At 53.5% G+C, this 21594-nt stretch overlaps 2 protein-coding genes across 3 annotated transcripts in view; both read right to left on the bottom strand.

Moving 5' to 3' along the window:
* Window positions 1–586: 586 nt before the first annotated feature.
* Adam8 (ADAM metallopeptidase domain 8) lies at window positions 587–13073 on the bottom strand. The gene is made up of 24 exons (XM_023709073.1): window positions 12972–13073; window positions 11850–11953; window positions 10818–10894; window positions 10577–10655; window positions 10416–10492; window positions 9887–10076; window positions 9577–9639; window positions 9420–9491; window positions 8923–9089; window positions 8705–8786; window positions 8356–8504; window positions 8101–8278; window positions 7783–7872; window positions 7489–7678; window positions 7320–7401; window positions 6896–7052; window positions 6448–6525; window positions 6020–6104; window positions 5277–5388; window positions 4893–5052; window positions 4386–4451; window positions 4100–4150; window positions 1258–1335; window positions 587–806 (listed from the first exon to the last, which is right to left on the bottom strand). Exons 1-23 carry the CDS (start codon window positions 13021–13023, stop codon window positions 1282–1284), a joined length of 2415 nt encoding a protein of 804 aa, XP_023564841.1. The 5' UTR covers window positions 13024–13073; the 3' UTR covers window positions 587–806; window positions 1258–1281.
* A 2564-nt stretch (window positions 13074–15637) lies between these two features.
* Window positions 15638–21594, bottom strand: part of Tubgcp2 (tubulin gamma complex associated protein 2) — a 30495-nt gene continuing 24538 nt past the window's right edge. For both annotated transcript variants that reach the window (XM_023708882.1, XM_023708883.1), the window contains exons 13-18: window positions 21028–21200; window positions 20709–20837; window positions 19923–20043; window positions 19137–19280; window positions 16696–16859; window positions 15638–15924 (exon numbers count right to left, since the gene is read on the bottom strand). In XM_023708882.1, coding sequence (XP_023564650.1) covers window positions 15777–15924; window positions 16696–16859; window positions 19137–19280; window positions 19923–20043; window positions 20709–20837; window positions 21028–21200 — 879 coding nt within the window. In that variant the 3' untranslated portion in view covers window positions 15638–15776. The remainder of the gene's footprint in view (window positions 15925–16695; window positions 16860–19136; window positions 19281–19922; window positions 20044–20708; window positions 20838–21027; window positions 21201–21594) is intronic.

The raw sequence follows: 21594 nt of genomic DNA, 5'->3' as shown, positions 1-21594 counted from the left end.
TTTGGTGTCACCGGCTCTGCTGCTTGTCAATGGACCAACCTGTTTAATTAGAGGGGAGTGTTTACTAAAATCCACAGGGAAAGGAAGGTAAAGTTGTGTCGCTATAATAAAAATACCCTGCCCTTTAAAACGTGGTCTATAGTTTATTGATAAAATACAAGCTTTATAATTAATGGATTTCATCCCCTGAGACTACGGGTCAGTAGCCATCTGCCCTGACCCCATAATGTCAGTGATTCCGGAAAAGCAGACACTCCTTCTTAAATCATGGGCGTGGTCGTGTAGCTGATAACAGACACAATTCACTTATCGGCACTCTTTACAGGAAACCGCCAGAGCTGTCTCGTCCTTAGTGGCGTCTTCTGGGAGGTCAAGCCCGAGAGCAGGCACAGTGGTGGCTGGGATGACAGTTCTGGGCCGCCTGAGCACGGGGGTGGTGTGGGGCTGGGTTGTATAGCTGTCTGGGACAGCTGCACCTCCCTCAGCCCCCCACACTGCAGGTGACCTCAAATCCCCACCTAGTCACTGCAGACACGGCAGGCTGAACGTGGCCAACACAGGTAAGAATGGCTTGGTGTTGAGCCTCTGTCTGATGCAGTCCTGAGGTCAGAGGAGCAGCTGAGGGGTCAGCCCTGAGTCCCGAGCTGAGGCTCTGGTGGCCACCCTGGGAGGCTGAAGAGCACGGCCACAGCACCATTCTGGAGCTCTTCCACACTCCCCAGGGCTTGCAGAGGCCCGCTGTGGTGCTCTGTCCAGTCACCTCCTCTGGACTGGGGGTTCAGGGCAAACTTTGGGCCATCAAGTTCCTTGGAGGAGAAAAAGTCACCTGACATTAAATATCATCTACTACAAAGGGTATGACAACATTCCCATTTTTGCTTCTTAAAATTTAGATTCTTGGTATACCCAATGATAAGATGGCCCTATCTACACAATGATTATAGCTGTGATAGCCACAATATTAATAGCTAACACTATATAGATTTTATTATTTATTCTAGGAAGGAAAAAGGCTAAAATTGACAGTTAATAGGAAGTAACAATCACTGAAAAGTCCTCTGAGAGACTAGAAAGCAGAGATTACAATAAACCTATGACTGATAAGTTTCCCTTTTTGCTTTCTTCAGAGAACCATCAAAGTTTACCAGCCAATAATCTACAGAAATCATCTCACACACACTCCAGGACAGTGCTACAGGTATAGTGGGGTAGCCCCTGCATAGGCAGAGCCCACCCGGGGTGTGGAAAGGGGCTCACCTGAGGCATTGCAGGTGTGATCCCTCACGCCCAGGGCTTCACTGGTGGCATCGGGGGTGCAAAGGCTGGCTTGGGGGCCTGGGAGAGAGCACACAGGGCTGAAGGAGAGCACTCCCTGCGGAAAAGCCCTCCAGGGTCTCCCTCTCCCAAAGGATAAACCAGGTATGGTGGCGCATGATTTTATTTTTTTTTATTTTTTTAAAATTTTTATTTATTTATTTATTTATTTATTTATTTATTTATTTTGTGTGTGTGACCAGCTCAGCCCACCAGGGGGCGGGGCTGGCTGGCATGTGGTGCTGGGGGATTGAACCGCAGTTCCTGTGCTTTGCTAAGCTTGTTCTAAGTAGGTGCTTTAGACCACTGAGCCATCTCACCAGCCCCTGGCGCATGATTTTAAACCCAGCACTCTGGAGCCTGAAGCAGGAGGACCGCCATGAGTGGGAGGCCAGCCTGGGCTCCAAAGTGAATTTGAGACCACCCTGGATTCAAATTTTGAGTGAGACCCAGACTCAAAAAAAAAAAAAAAAAACAATAACAAAAAACAACTGACTTGGCAGAGCTCCCCCTGCTCAGCTGCCTGCCCCACCCCATCTCACAGCCTCATCTGTACGCCTTCCTGAATACTGCCTTGAGCAGAGTGCGGTGGCTCATGCTTCTAACCCTAGCAAGGGGAGGCTGAGGCAGGAGGAGCACTTCGACTCTGAACCCATCCTGAACTACATCACAAGACTCTATGCCAAAAAACAAAACAAAACAACCAAAGAAAACATGATCCTGAAATGCTTTCTCTGTTTTGTTTTGTAATAGGGATTGAATCTATCACATTGAGCTACATCCTCACCCCTTTTAATTTTTTGAGACGGGTTCTCACTAAGTCACTAAATTGTGTAGGCTGGGTATGAATTTAGATCCTCTTGCCTCAGGCTCCCAGAGTGTTGGGATTACAGGTGAAAGGTCTTTGAATTGCCAGCATGTGGGTATTTATTAGAAGCTCAAAAGCAAGAATTAACTATAACTAAACATGCATTTTTTTCATGTTATCCCTCCCAGGGTGAGCTCCTGGGCCACTCGTGCTGCAGGCTGGGGTCCTTGGGTGACTGAATTACTGGTGGGTGTCAGCAAATCCCTTCCTTCCCCTGGCCACATCAGTGTGGCCACAGGCTCTGCCTGGCCTTGCTTCTGGCCTGGCTTGTTTGAATCCTTGGCTAGAAATCGCTGTCTGTCCTGACTCCATTCTGCCGGTCAAGACCTCTTGTAGGACTATTTTTGCAACTCAGAAGTAGGGTTTTTTATTTGTTTGTTTTCTGTATTTTAGGGAAGGGTCTACAGGTTGTTCAGGGTCTCACTACTAGATTGGACTTGTAATGATCTGCCTGTTCACAGCCTCCCAATGTCTGGGATTATAGGCGCATGCCATCATGCCCAGTCTCAGTTACTGTCTCAGTGTGCAGGGCTGGGGGGGTTGGGGTGGGGCGGCACAGCAGGCCCAGGGATCGAACCCTGGCCCTTGAGCCAGCTTGCAGGTGCTTTAATCCACTGAGCTATTTGGCAGGCCCTCAGAAGTAGGCTTTTTTTTTTTTTTTTTTTTTTTTTTTTTTTTTTTTTTTTTTTTTTTTTTTTAAATTTTATTTATTTGTGTGTGTGTGTGTGTGTGTGTGTGTGTGTGTGTGTGTGGCCAGCTCAGCCCACCAGGGGGCGGGGCTGGCTGGCATGTGGTGCTGGGGGATTGAACTGCGGTCCCTGTGCTTTGCTAAGCTTGCTCTAAGTAGGTGCTTTAGACCACTGAGCCATCTCACCAGCCCAGAAGTAGGCTTTTAATTAGTAAAAAATAAAACAAAAAGGGAAGGAGAAAAATAGAAAATCACTATTAGCCAAACAACACAGTAATAATTGTCTAAGGCCACAATTTTCAACAGATGTTAAAGCAAGCAAGTCAAAATTTTAAAGAGAGGTCAGATCTGGGGAATATTAATGTATTTCCTAGGGTGTTCATTAACCACAAAAACACCATGTGCAACATCCCTGTGACCAGACATGAGCTACCACCACCTACCTTAGGGCAACACCCTGGGAGGGACAGGGCCTACACTATTCGTGCCAAAAACACAGAGCCTCCATCCACTCACGATAAGAAGCAAAGCTGAACTTGAGGGACACTTGACAGAGCTGTGAGCCAGCACTTCCGAAGTGGAAGCTGACCGAGAGCCCTTCAGGAGGTGGGCAGGCCTGACCTGCTGCGCACTCATTCAGGGGCAGCAGTGGCTGGGGCTGTGCGTGCGCTAATATACAGGAGAAAGAGGGAAGGGGCTGCAGGGACTCTGTTGCTTTGGCTTTTCCCTAAATCCAAAATTTGTTCTAAGTTAAAATTAGTATCAGTAAGCACTCTTTGCCTAAGGTAGGGCAAGAGAGGGATGTTCATTCTTCAATATCACAGAAGGTATCTTTGGAGAAATTTCCTCAAGTTCTACCAGTTTGTGGCCTTTGGCGCAGCGTGTAGATCCCTCTCCACCAGTCCAGCCATGGCCCCAGAGTGACTGTGCAGGGCACCACCCTTTTCTACGGACTCCTAGGTGAAGATCCAACTTGGATACAGGGGCCTGGGGCAGGGCGCCTAGAGGGTGGGAGTTCATGCTGAGAGCAGAGCCCCAGCACTGCAAAGGAAGAGGGAATGCCCTGGCTTACAAGGCTCCAGTGGGTCATATTGTGAGAGACCTTTGCAGACCCCAAGAGCCCCAGACCCCCATCCCCAAGAGAAGCATCGTCATCATGGGGCTCATGGGGTGGTGGTGGCTGCTCCTGGGCCGGCAAGGAGGCCATTCTCAGGGCTGAGTTTCCTTACCTGCTTGGGCTTCAGCTTTGGGAGAGGTTTGTTGGGTGGAGCAGGTCTGAGCTGATGGGGAGAGAGAAAGAGTCGGAACCCTGTAGACCAGCCTTGCCTACCCCAAGTCTCAAGAATGCAGTGGGCCTTCACCCTCCCACAGCCTTGCTGAATCTCAGGTTCAGTGCAATGTCCTGGAAAGGCCAGGCTCACTTGCTCTCTCTATGGAGTGACAGCTTCCTGGGGCTCTGGCTCATAGGATCCAGCCTGCAGGGCCCTGACTCCAGAACAACACAAGGCTGCTTACCTGGTCTGATGCCTGCTGGGGGTAGAAAGGAACTGGGCCAGGTGGACTGGACATGGTGACTGGAGGCTGCAGGAGGAAAGGCTCTCATGAGGCTGGGCTAAGGCTCCTATGTCCCTACCCCACCAGGGTACAGGAACTAAGGTTTGTGTACCACCCACACCAAGGGGGAAGGGAGATGAAACCTTCCCGACTGGGGCTGTGCCTGCACCCAAGTCCAGAGACACGGCCGTTGCTTTCTCTCAGCTGTGTGAGCACATGTCCCAGAGCTGGGAGGATGGCCTGGGTGTCTTGCCCTCAGAGCCCTAAGTCAAGTTTGTACTCCAAATGTAGGTTCCCAGGGGCAGCTCCTCACTCAGTCCCCCATGGGTGCCACAGCAGCTATACTAGGACCCAGGCCAGTACAGAGCACATAGGTTAATTTACAATAAAGGGTTTAGGCCACATCCTGGGGCAGGAGAAGGGCCCTGTCACTGCAGCCCCATGAACCTGTCCGGGCACTTGGCTTACAGGTGGAGGTGGCCTCTTTGGGATCCATGTTTGCTGGGTGGGTTGTGTGGTGGAGATGAGCACTGGGGCACTTGGGATCTTGCTTTTGGTTGGCAAACTGCTGCCTTCCTCATGGAACAGTGGGTTGGACAGCCCTGTGGTGGGCTTGGGTGTTGAGCTCCTGGAGAGAAGAGGTGATGGTATAATTAGAGTTCAGTTATGGACTCCAATAGATCCATGAAACCCCCAAGCCTCCAGCTGTGGCCCACCATTATGTGGGAAGCCTAAGTTGCTTAGGTTCTCTGCCTAGGCCAGCTGAATGAAGCAGTGTTTTCTTCCTCAAACAGTGACACAGACCATGTCCCCACAGCACAGGAAGGTGTGTCACAACCAATATGTCCTCACCTGTTTTGGACAGGGCGCCACACCTTTCGGTAGATAATGACTCCTGCCAGGATAATGACCATCACAGCTGCCAGGGGCAGCAAGACCACCAACACTGGGAATCTTCTAGATGCTGTGGGACACATGGCTGTATGTCAGTTGGGTGCATTGGGGGAGGTGGGGCAAAGATGGCCCTTCAGAGACGAAGACTTCTTGCCCCCCGTGGACCATGCCCTTTGCCCCTGGGGGGATCCTGCTCATGTCCCACACATAGCCAAAAGCCCACAGAACCCTCAGAGGAGGACTCAGTACATTACACCAGTGCTCCCTGTTTTCTAGAAATAAGTTGGAACGCATGATGGTAAGGGGCCTCTGGCTCACAGGGTCATGGGTATGGCCAAGCTAGGCCCTCAAGGCCATAGTGCTGCGGACAGACATGTGGTCAGGGGCCACTTAGGAGGAAGACATTGTGGGAGCTGGTAACCCTGGGTTCCTGGGCCATAAAAGGACCAGAAGACTTAGGCTGAAGGCCACCAGTCTCATTCTGGGCTGGGCATTGCCCTCAATCATCTCTGGGAGGTAAGGACACTGGCTGTCTCCTGGCTCTCTTTGGGTCAGATGCCTAGGGTTGCAAACTCTCCCCTGAACATCAGCTCTTATGGACACCAGACACAGACTCTGAACTTGGACCTGGGTACATCATGGCCCTGTACACTTGGGCACTGAAGGCTCTAGAAGGCCCAGGATAGCCAGATGCTACCTACCTTGGTACGCATCTGCCAGTAGCTCTGCACAGTGAGGAGGGGCCCAGCCCGCATGGCAGTGACACTCACTCTTGTGGTTGCATACCTGTAGGGATGGCCAGACCTCAGGGACAGGACCCAGCGGTAGTGGCTTACACTTGCAGCACAAGGTCCTCGGCCAGTTTATTCATAGAGGGCCCCCTGCATCCCCATTCTTGCATGGTAGCCCAGTGACCATACTGCCCAGTAATCATAGGCCTTATTTCCAGAGGACATCTGCCCAAATCTCTGGCCCAAGGGGGCCCTGTAGAGACCCCCACTTACATGACACGCAGGGCTGGTGTAAGCTCTGCTTCTACAACCAAACCTATCACTGCCAGCAGTTTCTGTCTGACACAAAAGCAGTAGCCTTGTGCTTCAGGCACACTGTCCCTTCAGGACATACTTACTCCATGACTGTGGCATTTGGCAGAGCAGTTCTTGGATCTGTAGACCTGGAGGTCCTGGCAGTGCCCCTTCCAACAAACCTGGAGGGCAGGGGGGTGTCTCAGACAGCGGGTCTGGACCCCTAGCCCTACCCCACCACCTTCAACACTCAATGGGCAAGTTCAGGGTGGCGCAACACCCAGGATAACCATGCCCTAGACCATTCGCTAACAAGCTTCGGCCATGAGGGCAGAGCTAGGCTGGCCGCCCCAGGCCCCTGGGTGTCCTGAGGGGTGCCTCGGTCCAGCGGTATCTAAACTGTTAGCTGGGACTCGATGTCTTGACTTCCCCTGCGCACGCTGGCAATCTTAACCAAAAGCATGCAGAGGACTTCACTGCTACCCACCGCCAGGACACCACACTGGGGTACTTCTGGGCTCCTAAGCCCGCTGCCCGGCCAGCCCAGCTCACCTTCTCCTCGCCACACTTGGCACCCTCGGCCACTGACTCATAGGCAGCACTGTTGCTGTCCACGCTGAGAGCTTGGCAAGCGCCTCGGGAGGAGGTGAAGGTGCAGGAGGAGCGCTCCATGGGCTTCTGGCCCCCTTCACAGTACAGGATGCCACATCTGTTTGGCCGGTAGACAGAAGGCAGGCTGTGGTCCCAGCTGTACTGGGCACATGTTCAGGGGCCTGGCATTGCAGGAGATGGGCCCAGGACCCTTCTCTTCTCCTCCCGACAAGGCAAACATGCTCAAGCTGGGGCTCTGGAGGGCAGCGTGGGTTACTGGAGCCACAGGGTTGGAGTCCTCTGTGGGGACGGTCTTCTGTACTAGCCTCACCACTGGGGACAATCCATGTCCTGGGCACTGGGTAGTCTGGTCTGGGACATTTACCTGTTCATGTCATAGGAGGTTCTGACCTTGCAACCTGGCAAAATGCTGGATGCGAAGCAGGCATCGGTGGAAGGCCACGCACCTGTGGGGCCAGAGAATATTAGCCAGGATGAGCCCATGGCCACCAACTGCACCTGTGTCTTGTGTCCTGTGCTCAGGCCTGCCTCACCTGACCCCCACAATTTCTTGCACTGACGGGTCGTGCTGGGGCATTCTCCATTGAAGCAGTAGCCCTCTTGGCAGGGTGTCCCATTCTCCTGGAAGGCATCCTCAGGGCACACTGGCTTCTGGCCATCACAGAACTCCTCCAAGTCGCACCCGTCCTTTGCCTTACGGCATCGCTCACCAGCCGGTTTCACCTGGGCCCACAGAGAGAGTCACTGTGGGACAGGCTCAGGCCCTGCTCTCTGGCCTCCTCTGCCCTTCTCATTGCATAGGACTCTCTGGGAAAGGTCTGGCTTACCCTACACTCGTGGCAGCATTCACCATGTGCGCACTCAGCCCCTTCAGCCAGCTGGCAGGTGGTGGCATTACAGCAGCGGTTCTGACAGTCCTGTGGGACAACACCCTGAGCAGCTGCATGTGGGGCCAGTGCCAGCTCCAGGGTGGACCAGCCCCCACTAACCACCCAGGGGTTCGGCAGCCCCTATCTCCCTTCCCCTATGGGTCATGGTGGACATGTCAGAGCAGACTAGGAGTGACTCATAGTCACTCTAAACTGCAGAGGCAGAGGTTGCAGCCCCCACACAGATGCAGTAGAGAGGGGTAGGGTGGGACACACCTGGGGGGCACCACAGTCACACTGTTCTCCATGCTCCACAAACAGGTTCCCGCACACAGGGCCTCCCACTAGCCGGTCTAGGTCGGGGGCATTGGCCAAGCAGTCCACCACGGGCTTCGCCACGAACGTCTCCAGATCAGCCTGGCTGCACTTGCTGAACACCTGAGGGAACTTGGAGCTGAGGCAGGAGTCCTGTGGTTAGGGACGGCGTGCAGCACTACCCCTTCCTGCCCGTCATGCCCCATGAAGTCTTACCCAATGCTGCCTGCCATGATGCAGCCACCACCTTCTTGGGGCACAGGGCAGTAGCAGCCCGCGATAGTTTCGTCGTGTCTCATGCCCAGGTTGTGGCCTAGCTCATGGGCCATGGTGGACGCCAGGCCAATGGGGTTCTTACTGTGGTCCTGTGGGAGGGCTGTGCTCACTGGGAATGCCCCTCCGCCTGCCTACCCATGCCCACTGCCCTTGCCTTAGCACCCAGAGAAGGCAGACGATCAGCTGTGTTTCAGGGAGCGTGGTTAGAGCCCTGCATCTATCCAGCTCAGGCTCCAAGCCCAGCTGCCCACCGCTAGCTGTAGCAAATCCAGGCAGGGCCTTCCATCACCTGGTTCACAGCCCCTGAATGCCAGGAGCATAGGGCAGACACCTTAGCCAGTCCCACGGTGGTCCCAGTGAAGTCGATGCCCCTAGGAACAAGCATGATGGACACATGGACACATGGACACGACTCCTCAGTCCCTCCTCATTCCCACAATTCTTTGCCTGGACACACTGCCCTGCCAGCCGCCCACTGCGGTGGGTATGGTAGGTACACCCTCTCACGTGATAAGCTGCACATTGTCGTGGTGGAGCCGTCCTGTTAGGGCCTGTGCCCTCCATGAGAGGAAGTTGTCCAGTGTGTCATCGGCTTGGGGGCTTATGTGGATCTTGTCTTCTGTCCAGATCTCTAGGCCCACCAGAACCACACGGAAATTGAATTCCTGATAAAGCTGCAGAGAAAACATTCCCTGGGTCAGGCCAGAACATAGGTTGGCTCGTGCAGGGTGGGTGGGCAGCAGCCACATTTCTTCTGCTGCTAGGTGCCCTGGGCATGGGTGCTGGCCAAGTCCTGTGCTCAGCCCAGAGCTCTGAAGCAGCCCCCTCCTGCCCACTCCCAGCCTACATAACCATGCCTCTTTTCCAGGTGCCCACATGCCTTGGCAGCCAGGGTACTGCCTGCCTGCCTCCAAATGTGCCCCTGCTGCTGAGGGTCCTGGCAGCCTCGCAGGAAGGAGCAAGGATGCTCTTAAGGGGACCCCTGTGGGTGAATGTAGTCCTACCTTGTCCACGTGGTTCACCACTTCCAGCACCCGCCTGCGCACCTCCTCTCTGTTTCTCCCCAAGTACTGGAACTGGGGACACAATACCCTTGGGCTTGTACTTGGTACTGCAGGTCCAGCCCACCTGGCCCATTCTACCCCTGTGCCCTCCACTCACCTCTCTGCTGTCAGTGACCACATACAGTTCCACATAGTGGGTCTTTTGGGATAGAAGTGAGCTCTGTGGAAGAGACCAGTCAACCCTCTCAGCCACGGCCTGTCCTGGGCCCAGCCACCCCACAGTGTGGGAGGAGCTGTCCAGGCAGCTCAGGCACAGAACAGGGCCATCTTTGCAGCTGCAGCACTAACTTAGGCCCACCCACCTGGGTACAGGATGGGGATGGCTCTGAAGCTGCAGACAGCAATGCCCAGGCCCAAACAAGTGGTCCACAGTGGGACTGGCTACATAGGGGCGTGAAGCTGCTCACCGGGTACTGATTCTTGTAAGCTGCCAATATTCGAGGCCCCAGGATGTTGTCCACGTCGACATCACTGACCCCACAGGTCCCAGTCTTCTGCTTCAGGTGCTTGGCCTGGTACACAGCGTGTTGTCCCTCTTCACCATTCCCGTCCAGAGGCTCAATCAGATGGATCGCGGAGCCCACCCGGAAGAAGCCCCTGAAGGGGAGCCAGGGGAACAGCAAGTTTTATTGGCCTATGCCTACCTGTTTATCTCGTCTGGTACCCACAGGCTCCTCTACATTGTAGTCAGTGACCCCCACCCACCCACCAGGTGATGACAGGCCCAGGGCACAGGAGGCAGGAGGGCACGTAGGAGTGGACATCCTGGGCTTGACACTGGTAACTTCTAACAGGAGCCATGAGTAAATGCCTTTGTCCATTTTGACACACAAGCGGAAGAAAGGCATTTCTCCAATACTAATTCCAAAGGCTTTTCTTCTCTGTTTAGGTTCACCCTTCCGTAAAGTGAAATGATCTAAGGTCTACACTACCCACCTGAGACCACTGCAGATGCTAAGGCTGGCAGCAGAGCCCTCGTGTCCCTCCACATGGCCCTGGTAGAGGCAGTGGTCCTACAGAAGAAACTGGATGGGTGAGTGGCCCTGTTCCTCTGAGCCCTTTACCCAGGGAGGGCTGCCCTGGCCTTGGCCCCATACCTGCCCATGCAGCTGCTCTGTCACCTCAGAGCCATTAGCAGCTGAATAGGTCTCTGTGTAGTTGGAGCCCAGCAGGTCCCTGGAAAAGAATGGAAAAGAACGGATGGAGCTCTCGGGGTCACTTCATCTCAGCCTCGCACCTGGACAAGCTGGGCCAGCAGCTGGCTGCCCAGGGCACAGGTGTAGAGCCTCCGCCTCTGGCTCGCCAGGGACCACCCTGAGGGGCCAGCCTTGTGCTCACCTGTTCTTCCGCAGGTGCAGAGTGAAATTGTGCTCTCCAGTCCCAAGGACGTAGCTCCTCTTTTCTGGGTACAGGCCCTGAGTGAGGCATCCTGAGTAAGTGACTTCCAGGCCCAGGCCAGCCAAGGACCTCCCCAGGAACCCTGCCTAGCGGACCCTCAGGGTCATCAGCCTCAGGCAGGCCAAAAGGTGGCTGAGGCCAGCTTGGGTTGTTCTGGAGGAAGTAGGAGGTGTCCTTCTGGGTGGGCCAGGAAGACACGGGGGTCCTCCAGCATCCGGGCCTCAGTTTTTCCCTCTGTCTACCCAAAGAAAACAATGGTGATGCCTGTTCCTAAAGGAAGCAGAGTAGGGGTGGCAGATTCTCCGGACATCAGAGTAAGGACAGAGCCAAGACAGGGCCCCTCCCTGGAAACATACACCCATGTATACCTCACACACACATCACACAGATATGTACAGACACACATATGCACACACACCCCCACTGGACTTCAGGAAATCTTCTTGGGTAGCCTATATAAGACTCTTCTCACTTTTCACCCAGGGAAATCCCAGCCCAGCTCAGAGGTACAGAAAGGCGTGTGACTGCACACGTAAGCCCAGCTCAGAGGTACAGAAAGGCGTGTCACTGCACACGTAAGCCCAGCTCAGAGGTACAGAAAGGCGTGTCACTGCACACGTAACACCCTGCAGTGAGCCATCCCACTACTCAAGAGGAATTTGGTTGACCAGCTGTGCCAAGTGAAACTGGGGAGTGGCCTGACCTGGCACAAGTTGCCAGGGACCTCTTGAGGCTAGGCTGGCTTGACTCCTGAAGGAAGAGGTGGTAAGTGCCAGTGCCCGCACTGGAGGCTCCAGGCTCTGCCCGGGATAGGGCAGAAGTGAGAAGGTGAGGACAGGAAGACTCACAGATCCAAGTGGGCTGCAAGCCCCTCAGGGCAAACCCACGGCTGGACAAGCAGCCCCTCCCCAGCCAAGTCCATAGAAACAGGTTCTGAGGGGACAGTCTCAGGAGTGGATAGTAGAGACTTACCCAGGGGGAGGGCAGGGCTCGACGGGCACGGGGTCCAGGCAGGTGCTGGGGCCTCACCACCTCATACTGTTCCACATGGGGGAGGGGGTTGCTGAGGGCAATCACTGCAGAAGAGAGGGGCTGAGTGCATACAGGGAGGGCCCTTCCTGCCTGGTCGACTTTCCTAGCCTGGTGTGTGACTGCCTACCGGGATCACCAGGTGACTGAGGATCCGGCAAAGGTAAGACCTAGCCCTGTGCTTAAAAAATCTTGGGGTCCCACAGGTGAGGTGGGGAAGGTGCAACAGACTGAGCCTGGCACCCAGTGCAAAGTGCACAGAGACCATGCCCTATTTGGCCCCTCTGGAAGGCTCCCTGGATATCCGCTATCCAGGGAAGATGCACTCGAGCCCTGGGCTGGGGTTGGGGTTGGGATTGGGACAGCTCTGCTTGTCCAGCACGTAAGAGTTGACACCTTTTCTTCTCTAGTCCCATGACCACATCTAACTGAGGAACAAAGCAGCTACTGCCCACACCCTCAGTTCACTTCCCCAGAACAGGAGACTTCCTGGTGTCCAGCAGCTGACCAGGGACACTGCCCTCAGGGAGCATGTCCAGTTCTGGAAACCACTTATCCTTGATAACTTCATCCCTTTTAAAGAAGTGTGTCTCCCTGACCACTATCTGGCAAATCTTCAGGAGAGTAACGCTGCCCCAGCCCCAGGTGGGTACACCACACCACCTCAAGCCAGAAGGCTCCCACAGCAGCAGCCCCCCAGGCCCCTCCTGGCCAGAGACACAGCATCAGACAGCTAGGGAACCGCCTCCCCTGCCCCAGCGCATGGAACTCCGAGCTCCTTTCCTTGCCAGTTGGTCATCCCTTTTGTGGGGATTGTGCCCTGTGGTCTTTATTCCTGCTGGAGACCAGCTAACACAGGAAGCTCAGGCATACATCCTAAGCAAAGTCTCTCACAGTTCATCCTCAGAGTTCTCTGGTCTTTGCTGCCCCTAGACTCTCTGCTCACTGGACTACCTTTGCGTCCTCCCTCCTTGCTCCTAGTTCAAGGGAGGAACGAGACCTCGTCGGCTGCCTGAAGTGTCGCTCTGGGGGCCCCGCGCCAACCGCACACCGAACGCTACTCACCGTGTGGCCACAACGTGCTGAGCAGCCATGGCCAGAGCCTGATGCCGTGCATGGTACACCGTCTCTGGTTAACAGTGTCAGAGAGCAGTCTGCCAGGTCCCGCCCAAGAGGGCTAAGTACGAACTGCGTCCCAGTCCCGCCCAGGAGAACGCACTGGCCAATCAGACCAAAGGGGGAGGCGTACCTGGGAAAGGCCGTCCCACCCACCACCCTTCGGGAACCCGGCCTCCAATACAGTCTGGCCCGACCAGGTACTCGGCTCTGTGATTGCCTGTATCAGTGTCTCTTTCTGAACGCCGTTAATTGTGGACCAAATTAATGGGGTTAAGGATGAGTTTAAAGAACCCACTCGGAGGTATCCCGTTGTACCCTGCTGTTCTCAGTCCTACCAAGAGTTTTCGAGCCTGAGGTGGTCGCTGGAGTAAGGTGGCTCAAGTAGGGGAAGTAACTTGTGGGTGGGGACCCCTCCGTCTTCCGGAGGAACAGAAAGCCACAAGCACTTAGTAACAAGAAATGGCTATGTGAGCACAGGGTAGGTCTGTGCCAGGTGACGCCAAATGCTGTGTAGTGCTTCTGAAACTTCACAGAGAAGAGGCAATACAGAGGAGCCCGGCAGGTGAGGGTCCCACCACAGGGGCTGCCGGAGCTGCTCCAAGGACATGTCTGCAGTCCGGCTGTAGGAGTCCCAGTGGGCCAAGCTCCCCAAGTAAGCTTTAGTTTTCACCTTTCCTGCCCTGCAGACTGAAGCTGCCCCAGAACCAGAGCGTCTGGCACCTCCACTGTAACATGGCTCCCAGCTTCTCCAGATGGGTCCGTCACCAGGGAACCCTGGACTCCTGGGGTTGTCTGCCTGTTTGTCCTTTGTAGCAGTGTGTCCCACTGTGGCCCAGCCTTGGAGGTACAGTACTCTACACTCTCTCCAGACCCACCCCCACCAGGGACAATCTAAGGAGTACAAGGGCTGGGCAGCTCAACCTTCCTCCTGGTTTAGAAGGTAGAGTGTTGCAGATCAGGGGCCAGACCAGCAGGGAGACAGGCAGGGCTGGGGCTTCCGGGCTGTCTGGGGACAACGCTGAAGGGGTACTAGCACACGGTTGCTCCAACATGAATGACACGGAGTCAGAAACGGAGCAGGATGTTTTGGTGTCCCGGGGAAGGGCAGGTCACTTGAGGCAACGACCTGTGGAACTCAAGGCTGAAGAACCTCCAGGTTCTGAGTGGGGCTCCTGGGTCCTGCTGGCTTCTGCCTGAGGTCACACATGCTTTTGGCAGTTTTACTTCTCTTCCTTACCCTCCTGTTACAATTATTTGCCAGCAAAAAGCACCTAAAAGCCAAAACCGGCAATACTGCCTGTATATATCTCTTGATAAGTAAACCAAACTACTCAGGTGAGGCTAAATGAAAAGCACTTCATACCCAATCGCCAGCATCAACTGGGAGCAGCCTGATCTAGCAGGAACAGCACCCTCCAGACACAACCATTGCCTGCCCATCCCACAGGACAGCACAACTCATCTCTACCACCTTGACACAGCAGGCAGTGGGAGGGTGTGGGAGCCAGGATGCCTCAGCCTCAAGGAACCAGCCCCAACTCCTGACCTCTTGTGAAGGTTTTTTTTTGGCTGGTTCAGGCTGCGTTAAGTGAGGGTCTGGAAAGGCATGGGGAGCTGGGGATCAAACCACGGTCCCCTGCACCTGGGTTTGCCCTAGCAGGTGCTTAAAACAATAGAGCTAACCCAGAAGGCCCCATCCTGACCTCTTGTAAGCTCTGGAATAGAGGAAGGGCCCAGAACATGGGATTTCTGGTTCTTTGCTGAGGCCAAGAGCTCCTTAGCTCAGTCTGGCGTTTATTGTGGCAGCTGGCTTGGCAGATGAGTGTTTACTCAGTCAAGTCTGCACAAGCTGCAGATTAGAGCAGTGTGTGGCTGGGGAAACAAACACCCCAGCAGAGCAATTGTCCTGTGCAATGCTGCCTAGTATGGGTATGAGGATGAGGGTGTCACCTTGCAGAAAAGCCTGTCCCTCAGGATACTCTTCAGTGAGTCCACTTCAGGGAAGTGGTCTAAGGAAACAGGACACTCCGATGCCGCCGGGGGTGTTAGAGGCGTCTTCCCAGCTTGGCAGTATGCTGCCCCCTAGTGCCTAGAGCAAAAGCAGTGCTCAGACCTTCAGCATTGTGGGATCTCAGGGAGCCCAGCCCGAGCCCTCAGGCCAGTACGCAGCACCTGCTAAGTATTTTGCTGAATGCTCATATACCATGTTTGTTGTGGTGGGTTTTTAAAACTGTCTTTGAGACCAAAAGCACTAAAAATAAAACAAATTGGTAAGTCCAGGAAGACATCACCCTGGTCTGGGCTATTCTATAAAATGAAACCTTGCACCTTAAGAAAATAAATGCATGGGCTGGGGAGATAGCTCAGCGGTCTAAAGTGCCTGCCTGGCAAGCACAAGGACCTGGGTTCAATCCCCGGTACCACATGCCATGCTGGCCTCAGAACCCTAGGTGCTCCATGCCAGCTAGTGAAACTGAACGTGGCGGCACACACCTGTAATCCCAGCACTGGGGAGGCTGACAGGAGGATCACTACAAGTGCGAGCTGTGTAGCGAGACCCTGTACCAAATAAATAGATAAAACAGATTAAAACACAAACAAATGCACTGAGCCAAGATGAATTCAGACCTAATATTTAAATGTAACAGCACACACAACATACGTGTTTCAGAAACATCTGATTTAAACCCGAGATCACTGCATCATAGCACCGCCTGGCCCCCAACCCCTGCTTCAAGCCGTGGTCAAGGTTCACTGTGCAGTAACTGCCACTCTGGGTGCTGGTGCTGGCGTTGGTAAGGGGGGTCCACGCGGGACAGGCACTTGGGGGGCTGTTTTCTGGCTCCTTTCTGCAGACAGGCGCTCTAGTCGTTCTGTATAGAAGCCATTGAAATCAAGCCTGTGAGAGAGGGAAGACAGAGCTGGGGGTCCTCCTGGGAAGGGTGAAGCACAGCCGGCACGCTCAGGATTGCACAGGTGTAGGTGGCGGCAGCGCCATCTCTCCCACACGGTAAGTCAGCAGTCCACATAGCTCAAGGTCCCCTTGAGGCCGAGGGTGAGGGTGTGCGCTCCACTGACCGACACGACATGCACAGGCCCAGTCACACAGCCCTCACTGCTCTAATCAATACAGAGCCCCACACACGCAGACTCGAAGCCAAGCAGCAGAGCTCCTCGAGCACTCGAGTGGAAACACAGCCAGCAGGGCACGGCTGGGGCACAGGCCTCGGATGCTGGGACTGCTGCTCCAGCATCACACGGCAGCGGGGCTGGGGCGGGAGGCTGAGGGGGCCCCAGACACGACAAACTTCGTAGCAGCTCTGTGGCCGATGAACTCAGAAGCCCCCATTCAAGCAAGCAGGACGTCAGCGGGCGGCGGAGAGCAGGTGCTCTCAACGCACACACAAGTACCTCCTCAAGGGCAGCGCAAGCACAGCACCTCTTCCTGGCTGAAGCTGGGGCCCGTTTCCTAACAACATCGTAGCAACGAGCAAGCTACTGTCTTCCCTGAGCAGCCCCCAGCCAAGCCCTCTTCCTTCCACGTCGTCAGCCAGCACAAGGGACCTGCCTGCCCAGGGCTGCACGAAGCAGCAGCTGTGGTGAACAGAAGTGGGCACGCTGGGGCCGCAGAGCTGGGAAGAGCACCGGGCAGCCGGGTGGCAATGCGTACCTGGAGATGACGCTGGCCATGCCGTGCTCACAGTCACTGGTGCTATAGACACTCAGTCGGGCTAGCAGGTCAAGCAGATGAGCAGAAAAGTTCTTGTCGAAGTTATTGATGGTGGCCTCAAAGCCAGAGGCCATCTGAGGGGTGTCCACAGGTTCTGCCAGATGCTAGAAACAAAGCCCAGGGCAGTGAGCAGTGCAAACTCCTTGGGTGGGCTTCTCAGCTTCTGTGTTGAGCTACCTGTCTGGATCTTTCTTCTTTCCCTCTATTTAAATAAAAGAAACGAGTTCTGGGACTTTCTGTGTGATAAAGGGTAGGAAATTACAGAAATTCCTCAGGGCAAAGGCCAGGCGTGATGGCCCATCATCCTAGCACTCGGGAGGCTGAGGCAGGAGGATCACTGCTTCTAGACCAGCCTGGGATATAAAGTGAACTCAAGGCCAGCCTGAACTGTGTAGCAAGATAGCGAGACTGTTTCAAAAAGACAAAAAAGAAAAAAAAAATCCCAAGGCCACAGCACATGGCGAAGCGCTTCAGGGAACCGGTGCCCCTCAAGCTGGGGGCTTCCCCAGGCATGAACACTTTGATGCTGCCACCTCTCTCTAGATCAGCTTTTCAAGCTGATGCCGTTTTCCTCGGGCTACTTAGCAATGGTCACAAGCTGTGTCTCCTCTTGTCGCTATTGTTTCAGCCTGAGCTCCGTGGAAGCTGCTCTCCTGGAGAGCGGGAGCAGACCGCAGAGAGGAGATCCCTGAACCAGCTCCAAGAGCTTTCTTCTCAACAGAAGGGTGGTAGAAGGTCTGCGTACAGCAATGTTAATGCTGTTTCACAGCCAACCGAGAGAAGGAGAATGAACTCCAAGGCTGTGTGTGACCCTCCCTGGAAGGCTCCTTCTGGGTTGCTCTTTGGCCCACCTGGCCTCTGTGGGCAGCCCCAAGACGCTGCCTTGCTCCAGGAACAGCAAGCCTAGTGCAATGCCTAGTTTCATGCTTTCTATAAATTTCTAGGGCAAGGGGACTGGGGAGATGGCTCAGTGGAATAAGTGCTTCCCTGGCAAGTACAAGGGCCTGAGTTCAATCCCCGGTTCTGCAAAAAAAAAAAGATGCTCCCTGCAGAAAATGCTCCTCAGGGCCCATCAACCTGCAGCCCAGCGTTCCCCAGGCTGCCACCGCTGCCACCTGAGGCTCATTTTCTACAACCACTCGCTCTTGGGCAGCTACTTATAACAAGTGTCCAAACAGTACTTAACCAAAGTGAGTAGCTCATGGCCTGACAAAACACAAAAACATTCAGAACATCGAATGTGAGTAACCCAACAGTACCAGGCGACTTCTGCCACAGCCCCGGGGCAAGGCCTCAGGAAAGCCCCTTTTTCAGAAAGGAATTTACTGGCCAGAGAGACCCGGAAGCTCTGCAAGGGCAGGAGGAGGGAGGGGACAGGGCTGCCGTCATGATTTAGACCTAAGCGTCCCGTGAAAGTCTCCTGTGCCCAGAGGTGCAGCTTCTGAAAGGTGACTGCATCACGGGGCACTGCAACCATCAGCAGATGGACCCCGAAGAGCCCAGCTGCATGCTGGGAGGGGGGCCTCGGAAGGGAACACGCAGCATGGGGCTTGGCATGGGTGGGTATACCCCACTTTCTCCCTAATTCTGTTTTGTATTAGTACATGTTTGCAATAGACTATGCTTACATTCAGTGTGGGCTGCTGGCACATGTACCTTACACATCTTTTTTTTTTTTTTTTTTGGTGGAACCGGGGATTGAACTCCGGCCTATTCTACTGAGCCATCTTTCTGGCCCCTACCTTATACACCTTAATTGTTTTCACATTGCCTTTTTCTCCCCTCCATCTCTCGCTTCTATCTCTTGGTCTCCATTCCATTTGCAAAAGATCTATTGCCCTGTTTCCTACCACTTACCCTTTAATTTGCTCCTTTATTATTTATTTTATAAGAGAAATCATATATAAGCTTGTGTGTCTGATTTATTTCACTCAGTATTATGCTCCAAGGTGCATCCACTTTGCTACAAATGAGTCATGTTTATCCTGCTACAGAGCAGAGTAAGTACTCCATGGAGCATGAATACATTTTCTTTATCCATTCCTCTACTGATGAACACACTGGCCACTCCCGGGGCTGGTAAGAATTCTGCTACTACACACATGGCACATCAGCTGGGGCTCGGGAGGGTCTATTCTGGTCCCCACTCCATCCCTGTCTTTCTGCTTCCTGGCTGCCATTTTGAAAGGCCCTTCTACCATGCAGTTTGTGTCTTGGACTGGACTGAACCCTCTAAAACCATGAGTTAAAGTAAGTCTCTCCTTCTTTAAGCTGCAGGTGTTGGGTATGTGTCCCAGTGCAGGAAAGTGACTAATACAAAAAAATGATGCTCACACTACAGTAACTGCTTCTATCTGCTTGCATCTGTTTGTACGGCTTACCTGCATGCAGTTGGTGAACATGACGCACACAGACATGAGCTTAGAGAAGACCTTCAGCAACTCCGGGTTGGTCAGCATGCAGTCCTTCAGGCAGTTGTCCAGGAAGCTCGTGTGGTGGCCAAGGACGTCATCGATGTTGGAGGCCTACGAAGAAAGGGCTGAGACTCAGCAGCGTGCCTGTTCTGCAGACGTCACATGAGACTCTACGCATGCAGCCTTTAGTTTCACCTTTGTACACTTTGGTTTTGTTTTGTATTCGTGGGGCATGAACCCTGGGCCTAACATATATTAGGCAAGTGCTCTACCACTGAGCTACATCCTTATATCCTCAGCCCCCTTTGTACACTGTTCCCTATGTACCCCCCATTTTTATTAAGACAGGGTCTTGCTATGTAGTTCAGGCTAGCTTTGAACTCACCAGGCTGGCCTTAAATTCATGGTGGTCCTCCTGCCTCAGCCTCCTAAGTGCTGCAATCATAGGAGTACTCTGTTTTTGTTATGTTTCTACCACCTATGGATAGTCTCTTGGGAGAAAATGTGTCTGTTTCAGCCTCTCTGGCTTCCCTCTCAATGTCTCCCTCACATGAATCACTGGGGAAGAACGCCACCGTGGGTACACAGGAACAGGACTCTGGTTTCCCCTCCAAATAGGAAAGGGCTGTAAGGCTGTGCACATGCTCATGAGACCCTGACATCGCGTCAGCATGTGACTTGGGACTATGTTATGAAACCACCCGGCTGGGAAAGAGCTCCTCAACTGCTATAATGCAGGAAGCAGAGACTCACAGACTTCAGATTTTTCTCAAGGATGTGCCAGGTTGGTTCCATCACTTCAAACATCATGTAGTACTGGATGTTCTGAACGAAGTTGAGCATTCGCTGCCGCAGAGTGAAGGCACCAGCGAACCTGAGTGTGGGACAGATATGGAAGAGTGATGTAAGGTTAGTATTTTCAATTCCGCCCTCAGTACTCACCTCCCCTAGCCCAGAGGACTCTCATGCCCACAGCTCCTATGCATTGATCGTGGCTTGGACATGGGCTTGAGGCTGCCTGCTCCCACTTCTGGCTGTATCATGCTGTCAGGTGAGTGTCCTGCCCAGGAGGACTTGGGTCAGCCACCACCCACTGGAGAAATAAGAGTAGATTCTCTGATCAAGTCACTCAGCTGGTAAATGGCCAATGTAGAGAATGACCACAGAGGCACACTCCTTAATTTGTACTTTCCTGGGGCAGCTTTTAACACCACCTGGTTCCACAGACCAGTATGCAAAAGGTCCCCAGGAGAAGAAAGTAGCTCCCAGCACAATGCTACTCTGTATGCTCAGCAAGAGGGAACAAAGGCTCCTGGAGGGCTTGTGGCCGCCACAAAGACCCAGGTAGTCAGTGCTGTGCTGGGAAAGGACTGAGGGACACAGCCAATTTCCCCTGTGGGTGAACAATAGTGCTGGGCTACCAAACCACAAAAGCTGACGTATGGAACTAAACTACAAACGTGATTTTCAAATTACTTTTTTCAAAGGTGTAAGTAAAACCATCCCTGGAGGGAACCAGAAGGCCACAACAGGACCCACCATTTTGCTGAGTGCAGTGCATACTGCTTGGCGGTCTTGTTGCTGATCCACACGCTGCAGAGCTGTCGTTCCACATGTTTGCAGTAGAACATATGCCTGAAGAGCATCTGGTAGCGGGTAAGCGCCTTCCTGCAAAACAGGGCACCTCAGAGGTCCTAAATGGTGAATGGCCTGTCCTCTCACAGCCTGAACTGTGGGCACCAGCAACTGGGAGCTACCTCAAGTCCTAAAGAATGAGGCAGCTCTGAGTGGGTAGTGCCCATTTCTTGCAATCCTGAATAGACACCCAGAGACTGTCTCCACGTGGCCAGGTCCTCACCTGTTGATGATCAGCGAGAGGGGCCACTTGACAATGTAATCGAAGGAGAAGGCTTCTAGGCCACTCAACGTGAGCTCAGTGGGATCAGCGTGGGTCATAGCCTTCTCCTGCTTGGTCTCAATGGCCAGAACCCGCAAGAGCTGAGTGATGAGGTCATGAGGCATCAGGTCAATCTTAGGGGGAAAATAATAAAAACAGAGCACCACGTTTTCAGAGGACAAGGCCAAAGCCATTCCTGACCCTCTCCTACCCCTATAGCACAGTTTGGAAAAGCAAGTAAGTTTCCTAACAACTGATTCTAAACATTGAAGGCCATATTAAAAAGCCAAACATTTACTGATAAATCCTAATTCAAAAATTAGGCTGAAGTTTCTAGCTTGGTGGTGAGACACTTAACTTCCTAAGGTCCTGGGTTTAATTCAAAGTACAACAAACGAAAAAAACTAAAATACTCTCCATTTTTTTTTTTTTTAGATATATTTAGTACAGGGTCTACAGGGTCTCACTACTAGATCGGACTCAATGATCCTCCTGTTTTCAGCCTCCCAAGCACTGGGATTATAGGCA

The sequence above is a fragment of the Octodon degus genome, unplaced genomic scaffold, assembly GCF_000260255.1.
Source record: "Octodon degus isolate 3935 unplaced genomic scaffold, OctDeg1.0 scaffold00010, whole genome shotgun sequence".
In the NCBI taxonomy this organism is placed as follows: domain Eukaryota; kingdom Metazoa; phylum Chordata; class Mammalia; order Rodentia; family Octodontidae; genus Octodon; species Octodon degus.
The sequence above is the reverse complement of the archived record's forward strand: the minus strand, read 5'-3'. Positions and strand labels throughout refer to the sequence as shown.

Coding starts and splice junctions, on each gene's coding strand:
- Adam8 (XM_023709073.1), bottom strand. CDS start 13,023: ATGCACGGCATCAGGCTCTGGCCATGGCTGCTCAGCACGTTGTGGCCA. Junction 9,492..9,576: donor TGGTCACTGACAGCAGAGAG/GTGAGTGGAGGG, acceptor TTGTGTCCCCAG/TTCCAGTACTTGGGGAGAAA. Junction 4,452..4,892: donor CAAAGAGGCCACCTCCACCT/GTAAGCCAAGTG, acceptor TTCCTCCTGCAG/CCTCCAGTCACCATGTCCAG.